Raw genomic sequence first — 17,120 nt, forward strand, 5'->3', positions numbered from 1 at the left:
TGTCTTTCCGAGTTCCATGGTGATCTTTTATCAGATGTTGATTATTCATTGCCGGGTTAATGATTAACTGTTATTATCGGGTTTTTACGCTTCGTTCAAACCCTCAATTAACTTGACTTATATCAGGTTTTGGATCCTCAAATCGATACCATTTGAGTCGCAATGAGTTTCCAAGATCTTTATGGTCATTTTTTCGGATATCCATCGATGATTATGGGGTATTCAATATCAGATTTGCACTTTTGACTTTTGGTGTTCTTGGTTAATTTTGACCTTGACCAGAGAAGTCAAAGATTAAGCCATTTTTGGCCACTCGTTATAACTAGAGAATTGGAACTCACTCGTGTCCAATTCGTTAAGTAAATCACACGAACTAGAATAGCGAATCCGTTTTATTAACAAATCAGATGTGTATTCTATAAATTATAACGAACTAGTTGTTACTTCGTTATCTTTCAATAGTAATTCGCTACTTCTTATTCGTCAAAATTTACTTGATAGCGAATCAGATGATTCTGTAACGAATCAGCCTGCTTCTAAACGAATGACATGGTCAGTAATTTAAAATTCATAAGTTAAAATATAAATCTTTATTTATCTATTATATAAGTATTATTATTTATAATTCTCACTATCTTCGGGTTTATTTATACAGTTAAATGGCTGATAACGTCGCTCAAGATCCGCCTGTTAATGCACCACAAGATCAACAAGCTCAGGATGTTCCTTTGCTTCCATTTGATACACGTCATAATGTGTGTGCCTTTGTTGGTACAAACTTTGCAGACGAAGCTTTATTTGGGACTTTACTAGCTTTTCTAGACGTTCGGTGATACATTTTGTTGTAACCGCAAGGCTTAAAGGCTATCTAAGTATCGTTAGACAATTTTGGAATACCGCTCAGTATGTTGAAGCCGACAACCACATTACTGCTACAATCAATGGAACAACTAACACTACGGATACTGATGTGATTAGACGTGTTCTTCGTTTTGGGGACAACATTCACAATCCGTGTGAGTTTGAAAAGGGATTGATCAAGGGTTTGTTTAGAAGGATTTATTATGGAGGTAACATTGATGATTCGATGTAAAACAAGAATGGAGTCTACCCGACCTACAAGTATCTCTTACACGTGTTGATCCACTGCATGGGAGGTCGTAAGGGTGGTTTTGATGAGTGCCGGATCATGTTACTGTCGGCTTTCGTTGCATTGGTACTTAACAAGCCGTTTAACTTCTCAGAGATGATATTCTATCATCTTAAAGAACAGTGCCTTCAAACGGCTCAAAAGAAGAAGTTCTTAATGTATCCACGTTTCCTCCAGTTAATTATTCAAGACTTGATTCCAAATTTAGTAATCGATCAAACATTGGTAAACGATGTGTTGGAACTAGATCACATGACGGCAGATACTGTACGAAGAATGAAGATCTATCTAACGGAGACACCTAGGACCAAACGTTTGATTGGTCATCTTGTAGATCCAGATTATGTATGTCCTGACAATGATCGCTGGATCCATGACGATTCGGATTTTGAGCATGAGGAGGAACCAGGTGGAAATGATGGAGGTGATGAAGGTGGTAATGGTGGTATTGGTGGTGATGGAGATGCTGCTACCCTTGAACAACAAGCTGGGGTTGAGGCGGCTTTATCAGCTACAATTGCTGCTCAACGCAAGCGAAAAGGGAAAGAGTTAGCTTTTGAAAGCTCTTCTAAGCGTCGAGTGTCGGCTGGGGCTGGCATCTCATTTGGAGTTCAACCTCCAAGGTCGTCCACTCCTCAACGCCCGGCTGTGCCGCTTCCTACTAGCACATCGGAGCTTACTTTGACGACCACGCTTACTTCAGATCCTCGGATTGGTATGATTCCTCATTCTGTTTTATCTACAATACCAAGGCCTTCAACTGCTACTTTGGTGGTTCCTCCTACACCGAGAATGATGCCTCCACCACCTATGGTTGTTTCATTCTTGAGGCTTAACCGACCTCAAGGCCCAGTTCAACCCCTCCCTGCTTCATTCCACACTATGACTCATGATCACCAAATGGGTATGGTGATGAGTCTTCTCCATTTTTATGAAAACCAAATATCGGCTGATCGAATGAATCAAGAACGCTTGATGGAAAATCAGAAGAAATTGTTAAGTTATGTCTCGTTCTGTCAAAAGGAGACGAAAGCCCTTCGTGAGATTGTTGAGTCTCAGGGGGTGAAATTGAAAGAACAAGAAGATCTCATCTTGCAACTTACATGCAAGGATGATGAATTAAAGAAACTCAAGAACGATGACAATGATCCAGATGAGTCGGGTGCTGGAGGAAGTGAGCCACAACAAGCTCATGGCTCGTCCTCTGGTGCGGGTACGAGTTCAGCTAATGATTCAAGCAAACAGATTATTACTTATCAAGATTACACGACTGTGAAACCGATTGAGATGATCGAGGCCGATACAGTTATTTTTTTTGATGAAAAGGGAATGGTGAGAAGTGTTGTGAACGCGGATGAGATTGAGGTAGGACAGTTTGTGGAAAGGTCTCTATCACGAGAGCAGATTTCGTTATTGCTTGGATTAAATGATGATCAATTGATCGTGTTAGAAGCTGAGCCCGATGTCGAGGTCGAGAACGATGAAGAGATATTGAATGATCCGACTATTCAGATGAATACGGATTTTATTTATGAAGATGAGGAGGTTGAGGTTGAGGATGTGTCTGCTGAGGAATACCCTGATCTGTTCCAACATACCAATGTTGATCAGGGTGCTCCAGTATTTATTGAGGAAACATTCAAAGCAGCTGAGGATAATTTGGATAAGGTGTCAAAGGGTAAAAGTGTGGTTGATACAAGATTTGATTCTCTTGAAAACACGACTGATGCTGACATTCAAAGATGGTTTTGTTATCGAAGTAAGAAAGCTAGTAAGATTATTGATGCGTATCGGTGTGTGGATCAGGAACAGAAGGATGAAGCTGTTGCTCGGGCTAAAGCCAATCAGATGACGTCATTCAAGACCGTGTCAAAGGTTCAAGGTGATATTATCTCTTGGTTATTTGATTCTGAGTTGAAAGTGTGTATTGTTAAATGGGAGAAAGGGGTCCAATATTATGAGAAGATAACTGATGTTCTCTCATTACCACGTTGGGACGTTCGGACCCTTGCATGTCATCCATTTATCAACCGTGGGGGAAATCGATTAGCAAATTGGTTTCACAAACATCTGTTATGGGTTTAAGTTTCTTAAGCCACAGGTCCCTATTTGTAAGCGTATTAATGAGATTGACCCGAGGACTGGCTGGAAAAAACTGGTTCTTAAAGTAAAGCTGCCAAAGACTATGAAGAGTGTGCCGGTGAAGACGAAGAACCAACACATCTATTTATCCTTCAACCGCTGGTACTACGACAACCAAACTGGCGAGGCCGTCATTGTCCTGGGTAAAGGGTTAAAGACCGAGCTAATCAAGATCATCGATCCGATGTGGCTTGTTAACTTAACTGAGACAAAAAACGACGTGCTACACAAGAATAAGATATTGATCGAGCGCAATGAAGACTATGATCTGGCTATGCAGTTCCAACGCGTCGTGCGTGTATGTTATGAGAACGGGATTCATAGCTGCAGAGATTGGCAGTTCAAGCGCTTCAAGTAAAGTAAAGACAAAGAGCTCAAGACGAGGGGGTGTCTGTTAGTGTACGGTTTTGCGTCTTTAGTCTTTGTATCTATCGTTAATATATTTGTCATTTTATTTATGTAATAAAATATTAAGTTATCTTTATAGTTCTTTAAGGTATAGTCTAGTTCGCTAAGGATGTTTAGCGAACTAGATCTAAGTTAATATCCCTCCTAATTCGTTAAGGATGTTTAACGAATCAGGGGGTGTTTCGTTAAGACTTATTTCGTTATAGTTAATGTAACGAAGGCGGTGTCTGATTCGTTATGGAATGCTAACGAATCATACTCGTCTTCTATATATAGTGGCGTTAGTCCACAGATTAATTTAAAAAAAAGTTTTTGAGTTTAATTATCGAACCTCTGCCCAGATTCACTCTCAATCTTCATACTAATATTATTATACACATTCATACAATTAATATATATCTATAACGTATTACTGACGATCAATGGCAATTACGAACTAGATCCGTATTAGGTTAATTATACATAGATCGGATCTGAGATATGTGTTAGTTTAACGAGTTCAAACAACTATCATCCAGGTTCGATTTATATGGTATAGGTTGTTCAAAACCCGAACCCGAATGATTTTCTTTCAAAAATTCCTTCAATCCTATGTCCTATTCGGGTCAAACCATTTTTTGACAATGCAAAATCCTAAATTATAACAATTAAGTGTCTTATTACTCAGGTTTTGACCCGATTCAACAATGAAATAGGCATGACATTTGGATTTGGGGTTCACATTCAACCCGATTTTGACTTAGAATGGTCAATTAGAACCCTAGAATCATTAAATTGACATACCTTTGTGTTGAAATCGAAGGATTGAAGCAGGGATTGAAGGAAATCGCGTTTGGTCGCTGGTCTTTTGAGGGAGGTGATTTTAATTTTTAGGGTTGAGTTATGAGAAAACTAGTTTTTATTAGAAATCCCGTAACTGCACTGTTCACTGGGGCACGACCCCGTGTTTCTTGAAGCACGGCCCCATGCTGCAAGGTGCAGACATGAACTTTTTATTTATTTTGTAATTTGACGAGTGGAGCCATTTTTAACTAGTTTAAATAGTTTAACTAATTTGACGAAAGTTCATTAAATCTTAAATCATTACACCGAACCGAAAATAAACGAACCGAAACATATAACTAGCTTAACCGACAACAAAGCCTAAGGAAGCAAAACAAGGCTTTTCCTACTCGAAACTACTAAAGACCACCATTCTCGAACACGTCTTGAATGTGTGGCGGGGCTCTCCTGGCTTCCAAGACTTCGGAAAGCTTTTCGTTGTGCTTTCCGATTTCTCGGTTAAGGAAATTGAGTTTGAAGTCGGATTTCCCTATTGTTATTTTCGATGACGTGGAAACTCTCGAACCTTAGTAGTTCAACTTTGTTGGTTAGTTCGATTAAGCTGGCTTCCGCTTGGATGTTACTTTCAACTTGGTCCCTAACCACACTTTGAAGCCTTGCAATCTCTTGTTCAAGAGATGTCGAGTTCTCACCATTTTTAAATTTTCTCACTCGCTTCCACTCCATCCTTTTGTTATCCATGTGAAATATTTTTGTTTGGTATAAATGGAATAGTGAAGTGTGTTTGCAGTATTTAGAGGGACTGGACGTCGAGCACGGCCCCATGTTTTAAGAAACACGACCCCGTGCCCAACAGAGAATAATTGTTTTTGATTTCGAGAATTGTGTGACGTCAACGCGTATCATGCTAAAAATTCTAGGGTAACCACGACCCCGTGTAAACAGAAGCACGGCCCCGTGTATTTGTCCCTGGATTTTTAACGTTTGATATTTTTAGCAAACCGCGAGAGCAGGAATTTTTCAGAACGATGTTTAAGATTTAGTCGAACATATTTTACGTCCTAAAATAACTTTCATTAATCAAAGAAGTCTAAAACATGAAATCAGATGAAGCCCGAATATCCTAGAAAATAAAATAAAGCCGAGTTAAGCCCGATAATCCTAAACTTGTGCCTAGTGAGTGCACTTGATTACAACATGAAAAGATGACAATTATTCTAGATTCCATCAAATGGATTCCCCCATCGAACGGCCCCGGTGGAGGAAAGTCCGTGAGCAGAGGACTTGGAATTGTAGTTGCTCATTGATTTCCCGCAACTCCGACTTCATTCCTTCCATCAACTCGGTGAGTTGAGACGCATTTCTGCGAGGAGGTTCACTTCGGTGAGTTCTTTAAAAAGCTCTTGAAGCTTAAGCAATAGCTCGGTTTTGAATGGATTCCGGGTTTCGCTTCTCAGTTGGCGAGGAATGAAGATTTCACAGCCTATTTCGGAGGGCATTTTCAGAAGTGAGGATTGGTGTTTGGTTTGGTGCAATAATTTCATTGGCAAGAGATGAAATTATAGCAAAACAGTTGACAGACATGGCCCCATGTTTTAGGGAACACGGTTCCGTGCCTAGTCTACCAATTCTGTTACGAGTCAGTCTGACTAAGATTTTTGCAGCGAAGATTCCGGCCCGTAAATTTCAGCCGTGGCCTCGTGCTCACTGAAGCACGACCCGTGTTTTTGTGACCATTTTTCTTTTCTTTTTTTCAGTAAAACAAACATATATACAATGCCTAGTTTAATAAGGGTCTTGGCCAGACCCTACTTCCAATATGTCTATCGATTTATGGTTTTAATTGATTTCCATTAACTTTGAACTTGTGGCCGTCAGAATTTGAAATCTCAACAATCCCATAGTCAAAAACTGTTTCAACTATGTATAGGCATGTCCAGCGAGATTTCAATTTTCCTGGAAAAAGACGTAAACACGTGTTATATAACAGTACATGATCGCCAACTTGAAATATTTTGTTTCTTTTTAAGTGTGTGTCGTGCAGTCATTTAGTCTTTTCTTTGTAAGACCATGAATTTGTGTATGTCAGTGCTCTCAGTTCTTCTAGCTCGTGAATCTGATATTCCGGTTTTAATCGGCGGACATTAGATCAAAGTTCACTGCTCTAAGAGCCCAATAACCTTTGTGTTTTAGTTCTACGGGTAGATGACATGCTTTCCCATAAACAATAACTGTAACAACTTGGGTTTTTAAATTTATATTTTTATTAAATACCCAACTCGATTCAATGTTCGAGTTATTTTATTTAAAAGTATCGCGTTTATCGAATTAGATTGACTATTTTATTAATATTTAATTATTTATAAATATATCTTTAACGCTTTTACACTTTTAGCCCATACTATATAGTTTATCCTCATTTGTGTCCATACTTAAACCCCAGGGTCTAATCTGTTGATGTGTGAAAAACGTATATAATATTAAAAACCAAGTTTTACCGTATTCACCTAAAAAAAACCACACACAATCGGCAAGTGTACCGGACGCAATGTAGCTAGCAAGTAAGAACGGATATCGAACCTTGGACACTATGAGTAAACTCTTATTATTAAATTTAATGATTACTAACCTAGACTTTCTTCTGAATTTTTTTATATTTTTTTATATTAATAAAACTAATAATAGTTAACTAACTAAAATTTAAAATAAAAATAGAACTTTATAAAAATTGGGTTTTAAACAAATATGAGAAACGACTACCTAGATAATAGAATCATACTAGTTAAATTAATAGTTAACGAACTTGACTTGGTTGAAAAACAATATCTTAAAAAAATATGACACTAAAGACCACTAAAATACGCTAGATCGCCTCCCGGCCTCACCAACGACACCCTAGAACTCTAATGACATGTGAAGCTCAATTGTTAAAGGGTTGGATCACTTCCCAGTCTCACCTTACCTAATTATACTATGGTACCCCCAAAACCCAAATCACCTCCCGGCCTCTTCGGATACAATATATATTAAAATAAAGGGGGTATTTTTAATTAACTTGAACACAACTTGTATAACAATAATCTAAGGGACCTAGGATAACTCACTCCCGTGCAATTATTACTCAAACCCGCAAAAGACAAAGATGACACAACACTAAATTGCCTCCTGGCCTCTCTAGTGAAAGAATAATAAAAATCTAGTAAACTTTTATAAATAATTCATACGGTTATTTCGACCATAAACCGCAAACAAGTTGAAAACACAAAGTAAACAACCTAATCAAGCGTCTAACAATCACCAAAAAAAAAACTATTAAACACAAGTGGAATAAATATTAAAACAATAAACTAGATTCAATTACTCAACTATATTATGACCAAACCAATTAAAAACTTTACCACAATATTAAATCAACCAAAGTCAAATAATAGTTCGTCAAACAATTAATCTAACATAGTACTCAACCAAAACCTAGGTAGTTTAAAATATTTAGCTACTCATAATCATGTATGAAACAAAGGTTATATATTTATTGCGATTCATCGTAAAAAGATATAAATATAGTTGACCTTTTTGCTTGCTTGAACAATCTTTAAAATCCTCCCGTGCAAAACAGCCGACCACCCACTTGCTTCAAAACTCTTGCTGCCGTTCAGCGGGATTAAAACCCCACGGCTTAATCCCTCGCGTCTTTTCTTCCAATTTTTTTCTAACCCACGGCCTAATCAGCCCTTTATATTTTAGCTGCGAACCAATTATTTATGGGTTTCTTGAACGCTTTCTGTGTGTTCCACGAAATTAAATCAGCCCACATAGAAATCTGACCTTGTTGCCCAATTAGTCATAACATATAATTTACGGGTGTCACATTAACATATTAGTTAATTTAAATGAGACAACTTTCATAACTGACTAAATTGATTTTACGTGACATAGCTTTAACAAATTTTCTAGTCTATTTTATTTTCTTTATTTGTTTCAATTAATTAAATATAACTAAATTTAGCTTATTAATTTTAGTCTATAATCACGGTTTGAGATTTGAACACTTATACTATTAGAATTCCTTTCTCTCTTATTTAGCTCAATCTTATTCTTTTAGCCCGATTTCACTTGAAAACTACAAAATCTAAATATGAACCATTAGAAATCATATTAAGTAAAAACAATCCAAAAGTTACCCAAAAGTGTAGATAATATTTATATAAAATTATATATAATTTGGAGCGCATCATCTGTAAATATTATTATAACCCAGATCATCAACCTGGATACCCGTTTACCAAACCCAGCCCGTATTCGAATTCCATGAACCCGTAATCAATCAAGCAATTAACTGTCTAAAATTGTTTGTAACCAACTTTTGATTTGAGAAATCAATTTCGTGCATGATTTACGGCCTCACCGTTAATGTAATTGAACTAATTAGACCCTGTTGACTCGTTCTTCCTTGTTTAGACTTAGCCGAAAAACCCTAATCTCGTTTCCTACATAAACGAGCATAATATCGCAATTAAACTCGCACCTACCATCTCCTCTCCATCACGGATAATAACCATATACTTAATTATATTAGTTTTTCCGTTTACCTGCCCGTCCATCATTCTTCATCGCCGACCACTGTTGCGCTTCGTTTCACTACCTCCGATCATCGATTGAGGTAATTAAACATATGGTTTTTGTCGCGTTTCCTTGCTGATCATAAGCCCTAACATCAACTGAATCAATATTAACGGATTTAACTGATTGAACGAGATCAGTTTTTAGGGTTTGTTTAATCAAGTTTGTTCATATATCGGTGTGTATTTAATTAAGCGAAACCAGTTTTCTTTGCAAGTGCTGGTTAGCTCAACTGGTTAAGACATCTAAATCCCTGGGTGGAGGTCGTGGGTAGAGGTGCACAAACAGGTTTTTTTTAAAAAACCGGTTCGGTTATTAACCGGACCGGTTTTTTTTTGCCCGGAAAAAAAACCGGTTCGGTTAATAACCGGACCGGTTAATAACCGGTTTTTTGCTGTCAAAACCCTAACCGGTCTAACCGGTTGGGACCGGTTTAGAAACCGGTTAGAACCGGTTAATAAACCGGTTTTTTTATTAACCGGTTTTTTTTATTAACCGGTTTTTTTTATTAACCGTTTTTTTTTTTTTTTTTTTTTTAAATTTCGCGGTTTCAAATACGAATATTTGTTTTTTATATTTTGTACTTAATGAAGACCATTATTTTTTCACAGTATAAACAAACCGGTAACTACAAGGCAAAACGGTAACTACAAGGAAAAACGGACTGACCGAAGCCATTCTTTGCTTTCGTTGTTAGGGTTCTTTGCTTGGAAGATGAGTATGAGTGTGTGTTGGTGAATGTGTTTTCAACATTAGGGTTCTTTGCTTGTTAAGTTTACACCAGTTTGTAAGTTTGAAAAGTATGAAATTAGTTCGGATTTAGCGTTTTTCCATGCTTTAAGACAATCTCTTCTAAGGGTCGAACGACTTACGTGTTGGTAGCGTGGTTGAACATAGTTTTGCATCATCTCCGTGAATTGAGGGTTGTCGAAGTGGTTGAAAGGAAGTGTTTGTTGAATCACAAAGTTTGAAAACTGTTGACGTACCGCTTCAACGTCGTACGTAAACACCGCTCCTTGATTCGTCATCTCCGGCTGCGAACTACTTCCCGATTCGTCCTTCAAGGCTTTGCAAAAGGGCCTTTGTACATGCGCTTTTAAAGTGGAGTTTGCATCTTTGCCATAAAACTTCAAACAATGTTTGCATCGAGCTTTTTGGCTACCGTTAGACATTTCGCATAGGTCGAAATGTTGGCAAACATCATGGTTTCGTTTCGTGGGGATGACCCGAACGACCGTTTCTCCCGTGTTCGAGGCACCCATGTTGACGGATGAAGCAGCACTTTGGGAGGCCATGATAATCGACTACGAAATAAGAGTGGTATACTCGAGTATGAAATAAACGACTACGAAATAAGAGCGTATGGAGTGGTAATGTGGTATAATTGAGCGTGAGATAACAAAATAATCGCGTATGAAATAAACGTTTAGAGCGTTTGGAGTTATATAATCGAGTGTGATCTAACCAATACCCAACCTAAACTATATATAGATGTTTGTGGGGGTAAAATGGTAAAAAAAAAAAACGGTCCAAAAACAAAAAAAACGGGCATATAGCCGTTATAAACCGGTTTTTTTATAAACCGGTTAACCGGTTTTTCCATAACCGGTTAATAAAAAAAACCGGTTTTTCCATTAACCGGTTCGTTAACCGGTTTTGGATCTAGAACTTGTAACCGAAAGACGAACCGGCGGTTTCTAAACCGGTCAAACCGGTTTTTAAAAAACCGGTTTTCGTAAAAACCGGTTTCCGGTTTAAACCGGTAAACCGGTTCCCCAACCGGTTTTTTTGGCCATCTCTAGTCGTGGGTTCGACCCTTGCACCCCTGGTTTTTAGTATTTTAATGTTATTTTCTTTTTAAACCTTTAATAATCATATTAATAATAATAATAATTACTTAAAGTTCTTTTTATGAAAACCGAAATTACTTAAAGTTCTTTTTATGAAAACCGACTCTATAATACATGTTTTTCTCACGTTTTCATCACATATGTATATGCAAGCATATATGTATATATATATAAATACTTAACACTAATATTTTGGGATATGTAAATCAAGTAAAATATTTATATAAATGTATTTCTAAAACAAATACTAATATTGTTACGATGTGTTTTACCTATATAAACCAAACTAATAATTTTATATAACAATTATAAGTATATGATAAAGGTATATGTTTTTATATAATAAATCTTTATACATATTATTATATTAAAGAAATATAATATTAACGTAATAATAACTATAATTATCGAGCCCTCCTATCCGATCTATTTCGTTTACTTAGTATCTTCGTATTCTATTTTCTTTATTAGGCTTTATCGTCGACGTGTGATTTCCGCGATTCATCAATCTTAATAGTTCCCTTTTCACTTTTGTTCTTCTATCGATGTGAGTACCACATTCCCCCTTTTTACTCGTTTTATCACTTTTGGGGACATATGCGTAATTTAGTATATTTTCGCACTTTATCTATACACAAAATTGCAATTGTTGTCTTATGTGTTAACTAATCTCATGCCATACTTGCTATATGTTTATGTGCTCAATGTGAACCGCATTCGGAGAGGTCCAGCATAATCTCAGAAAATAGTATGATCATACGCTAGTCGTTATAGCCTTGTGCTTTACGACATCTCATTTTTTTTGCTCATTTGGTTGATTTGTTAATCTCATACGACTCGTTGCAGCTACGTATTTTAGTATTTATTATGTATAACTGAACTGGTGTGTTGCTCACTCAACCTCATGTTGACAAACTATATTATTTTCAACGCATATGCAGGTCACCGTTTGATGTGAAGTGTGGACTTAGAAGAATTGTTTTAAGGACTTATACTAGAAGAGTTTATTTTTGAGACTATGAATTTTTCATTTGAATTATTTGATGTTTTGTTTACTTTGGATTTCTTTTTGTAATGAATTACGGTGTTATTTGAATTAAATAAATAGTTATTTGAACTTTAATATTTGCATGATAGTAACCTTGCGAGCTGTGACAATCAGTCCACGCCCCGGCATTTCCGCCGTAGGTTGGGGTATGACAATAACCCTAACATTAATTGATCAAACATGAAGCAGATTGAACGCTTGTTGATTCTAGGGTTTATAATCCATTTGGGCATAATCTGTTTATGTATATAAATTATCGTTTTCATAGCTTAACCAGCTGACACACCAGCCCAGTGTGTGCTCATGTCTCGTGCCGACTGGGGGCGCAGGTTTGAACCTCCCCAGCCCAGTTTTGCTATTTTATTTTTTTAAATTGTCTTAATGGTTTAAGAATTTATAAATTTATTTATGATTAATAGTAAATATAAAATAAACATTATTTTATTAAACCGACATCTTTAAGTTGACGTTTCTTGTCAATCAATCTCGTTATCAGTTTTCGTATATATATTACTTTTAAACAAAATAATAATAAACGGTTAAACGTATTAACTATATTCTTACCATTAGATTTTCGTTAAAAATTTTAAAAATATATAGTTTATGACAATTATTTATTTTAACGTTTGTATTATAATTATTTAATATTATATATATATAATACGTGTTTTAGTTATCTATGTAAGTATTTATCTTATTATTACATATTATAATTAACTATATACGCATTTATTATTATATTATATTTCAACTCATATTTATTTATTTAAACTAATTATTTATAAATTTGATTATATGTATAAAAGGTGATTTTGTAAATAATAAAAGATGAACAATAATATTGATTTTTACAATAATAATAACATTAGAGATCAATCGTTCAATCAATCACAAACGAAACTCAAATCACATTGAAACTCTAATTCCTTGTAAGTGTTATAGCATTGCAATTAATTAATATTATATTATTTAACTATGAATCCTTGACGGTATATCCCGAAGGGTTTAACTTCTCACATCATCCATTGATCTTTTGTTCACCCGTTAAGGTGTGTAATCACTCCCCAATTTTACTTGTTTTCAAATGTTTTTGGCACTTATGCGTACAAATTCTTAATTTATATATTATATTACAAGTGCAAATTGTTACCATTTATGTTGTGTATCAATTGAATGACTACTTTCCATTTGCTATTTGTTTATCTGTATATTTTATCGCATTCGGAGAGGTCCATCATTATAATCACATCATGTCGTAGTGGCCGACGTCCGATCGCATGACAATGGTTTCACCGACAACTCAATTATTCTATTATGGTAACCAACACCCGATTCGCATGGCAACGGTTTAGCCCACACATCATTATTTGTTTGCAATATTTATATGCTATGGTTTGATAGTTTATACTCACGAATAACAATTTTGCGGTTTTTCTTATATATATTATTGTTAGTGTCAAAACTGGTGATTTTCTCACTCAACCTCGTGTTGACAAAACCTATTCTGTTTTGTACACATTTACAGGTTATCAGGTTGGATTGTTTATCAAGATAAAGATCACGTAGAGATGACTTTTAGGATTAAGACTTATTCAAGAATTATTTGATCTTATTTTGTAATTTCTTTATATTGATATACTTGTTTGTAAATTGTTATTTAAAATAATTAATTAGATATTGTCATTTTACAATTGCATGATAGTACCTTTTGAGCTGTGAACAATCAGTTCGCCCCCCATCCCCCACCCCCCTGACATTTCCGCCTTAGGTTGGGGTTTGACACCTAACTCTAAGTCATGCGTTGTATAATTCTTTTTGTGTACTGACGAGAAACATAAGCTATTACCTTCTTCCTTTGCATTAGTACACATCCTAAACTTGAATGGGATGCGTCACCAAATACAACAAAATCTTCCGTACCGCGATGGACTTTTTCATCGCCACTGATTATTATATTCGGTTGTGTAACGCGATAAAGGTTTGGGTAGGTCGTCGTGTATTGCGCCGCCGCCTAATAGGCTTGATGTATCGACGTGCATACTTGCCATGTGTCGCCACGTGGTTGGACACATGTCATGATTCCTTAACCTGGTCATCGCGTATCGTGATGACCCTTAAGTTTAGGCAATTACGTAGCGCAACACCGCCATTTCTGGGGTGTTGTGAGACACCCATCGTGTAACGTGATGGGTTGCTTCCTGATCCATCGCTTATCGCGATGGGTCTTGATTTACATAATTTTCATTTTAAGTCCTTTTCTTTCAGAGTTAATAAATTTAACCTGTAAATTTGGAGATGTTACAGATGTGGGGTGTTGGTAATGGCTGTGATGAGAATGAAGTTGGAGAAGCCGCTAGTGAAATGAAATAGAGGAAGGTGTGGTAGAGAGGGTGCAAGTACGGAGAGTGATGGTAAGGTAGTGTTAAAAGACTCAAGAGATAAAAGTTGGTGAAGAATTAAAAAGACATTCTAAAAACGGACAATATGGCGAGACACGTGGGTGTAAAGAGTGTAGGGATCATAACGTACAATACTCTATCAAAGAGTATTCATAAACAAGAATGATTTTATACTATTTCACAAGTACATAACAAGTATGGTATTATGTGACACTTGACTCGATTACCCCAAAACACGTATACTAACCAGTGACACTTGACTCGATTACCCCAAAACACGTGGTTGGGATTCCTTATTTAAGTTAAAAAAATCTTACTGTGTTAAGGTAAATAAGGAGTTTCCAAAAAAAGTGTTTGGATTAACATAAGGCAATAAGTTGTTTTTTAAAAAGTGTTTTGTTTAACTTATTGATAGAATGAGGGTGTAATGGGAATTATGATCTTGATAAGGAGTTGAAAGTTAGGAAAGTCTAACTTATAGAAAACTTATATTTTAATCTTGTGGATAAGGAGATATGGAAAATGACTTATGTATATCCAGACACTATTTTAACACAAAAATGACTTATTCTATCACCGTAAGAAAATAAGGAATCCCAAACACCCTTAATAAAGTTTATATAGGACTATTCTTAAGTTTAATACTAACTTGAGGGTGTAGTTTTGGCCAACTAAACTAATCAACCAGTGACTCCTCTTCTTCCTTGAAGATCAAAACCGCCGCATTTCTTCTGTATCACACAGCTGGTGAGCTGAAATGGTGAAGAAGCCATGGCGGATCATACCACGACCCATCATGGAAACCATCCTCAACAACCACGCTCACAACCACCGTGTCCACCAACCCCTCATTCTCCACGGCCCACGTGGCGTCGGCAAAACCACCCTCATCCTCGAAAGTAAATTATTATTATTCTTATTATTATTATTCCGTTACAACAAGAACTGAATTCAGTTACATTCTGTTATAGTAATAACCGCTCTAACTGAATTCTGTTTCATTTATAATTTAGGGCTTTTGGACAGCTGGAACAAAGGACCTCATGTCACAGGTTACATTGACTTTGCACAGTCTGTTAAAGATAACCACCCGCACCACGGCCACTCGTACCCGTGGGCGGCTTGGTCCAACTGCACCCTGCCCCCACTCCCCGCTCTCCGAACCCAGCTCGAGCACTGTCTCGAGTCCATGGCGGAAAAGGGGGTTCAGTTGGGCACAATTAGTTCTCACCAGATATACAAAACCCTAACTAAATGGCATAATTTGGATGCATCACTTAAAAAGATAATTGAAAATGATAAGGAGGTTGTAAGTTCGAAGAAGGTGGTGGGTAAGAGGTTTTTGAAAATGGGTTTGTGGGATAAGGCGGTACGCACGCTAGGTGCTCGATTAAATGCCGAAGAGATCGATGCGGGGTTGGGGTTGAGTGGGCAGGGGAAAGGGTTGAGTGGTGAGGAGGTTGAGTATTTTAGGGAGGGGATTGTTGCGTTGAAACTGGCGAAAGAGGTGATTAGGCTGCAGCAAGGGTTTAGGGCAAATGCGTTTAAGCGGTTGAATGAGATCGGTGGGTTTTCAAGAAGTTTGGCTAATTCGGCTACTGATTGGCCGTATTTGTTGCTGGAGTTGTTGTCTGAAGTGGCTCAAGCTGATTACTTTCAGGTACATTGTATGAAAAATATAATTACTCTATGAATGTTTATATGATTTTAAGTTGTTTGGTTGTGGGGTGTGGTGCAGCCGAAGTTGATATTGAATAATATTGATGTGTTGAAAATTGCTGCTTTGGTGGATGATTCATCAGTTTCTGCATCTATGTATCATGACAGTTTGATCTGGAGAATAATAGCTTTGGGTTCAAATGAGACGTGTTTGCCAGTTATTCTTGTAACTTCTAACAGGTAATATTCAATCTTATGAAGCATCACTGTGTATTACAGAGTGTTAGTGCTGATGATAAGAATCATTTAGTTTTGTGCTTAATGCATCATCATGTAGGTCTATTTATTTGTTTTAGCTACAACAACAATCGTACCCAGTAAAAATCCCACCATTAACAAAGCTATTTACAAGGGTCTGGGAGGGTGGGATGTAGGCAAACCGTACCTCTATCCAAAGAATAGAGAGGTTGCTTCCATAGAGACCCTCAGGCCTCAGCTCTAAAAGTATATGTATGAAGCCGTATAAAAGAAAAACAAAAGTGCAACGCTAGACCCTTAGATAGCAAAGAAAAAAATCAACAAATTAATATGTTATAATAATGCTTTAGAGGTGGCAACTCAAAAATGTTTCCCCCGTCATCCTGGTTCATTATAAAAAAACCCGAGAAATTTCGGTTTAGCTTTAGGGTTTAGTTTAGCTCTTAGGTTTAGGTCTTTTCAGTTACTTTGTTTTGTTTTGGTCGGTTTTTTCTATATCATTTCGGAACAGGTTTGGTTAATATTTTTCGTTTTGGTCGGTTTTTTCGATTTAAGTGTTTTTGATTCGTTTTGGTCAGCTTTTCAGTTGCATTTCGTTTTTTTTCCTTTAGTCAGTTTTCGTTTTTTTTTGTTTCGTTTTGGTCGCTTTCCTATTTTGGTTCAGTTTTGTTTCGTTTTTTTTTGTTTTGTTTTGGTCGGTTCAGTGTTTTTAATTCGTTTTGGCCAGCTTTTCGGTTGCATTTCAATTTCTTTTTCCTTTTGGTCAGTTTTTTTGGTTTCATTTCGGTTTTTTTGTTTCGTTT

The 17,120-nt window shown here is 36.6% G+C and overlaps 1 protein-coding gene across 1 annotated transcript; it reads left to right on the top strand.

Annotated features, from left to right (window-relative positions):
• The first annotated feature begins 15,147 nt into the window (after positions 1–15,147).
• On the top strand, positions 15,148–16,398 carry LOC143604728 (uncharacterized). The gene is made up of 3 exons (XM_077081122.1): positions 15,148–15,299; positions 15,414–16,060; positions 16,139–16,398. Exons 1-3 carry the CDS (start codon positions 15,158–15,160, stop codon positions 16,301–16,303), a joined length of 954 nt encoding a protein of 317 aa, XP_076937237.1. The 5' UTR covers positions 15,148–15,157; the 3' UTR covers positions 16,304–16,398.
• Positions 16,399–17,120: the final 722 nt, after the last annotated feature.

The sequence above is a fragment of the Bidens hawaiensis genome, unplaced genomic scaffold (genome assembly GCF_021521415.1).
Source record: "Bidens hawaiensis isolate Kalapana, Puna unplaced genomic scaffold, B.hawaiensis_p1.1 tig00066317_1, whole genome shotgun sequence".
NCBI lineage: Eukaryota > Viridiplantae > Streptophyta > Magnoliopsida > Asterales > Asteraceae > Bidens > Bidens hawaiensis.

What these genes read in the sequence shown, in the direction of transcription:
- LOC143604728 (XM_077081122.1), top strand. Translation starts at nt 15,158, where the DNA reads ATGGTGAAGAAGCCATGGCGGATCATACCACGACCCATCATGGAAACC. An exon ending in AACCACCCTCATCCTCGAAA is followed by an intron (nt 15,300 to 15,413) that starts GTAAATTATTAT and finishes TTTATAATTTAG; the next exon opens with GGCTTTTGGACAGCTGGAAC. An exon ending in CTCAAGCTGATTACTTTCAG is followed by an intron (nt 16,061 to 16,138) that starts GTACATTGTATG and finishes GGTGTGGTGCAG; the next exon opens with CCGAAGTTGATATTGAATAA.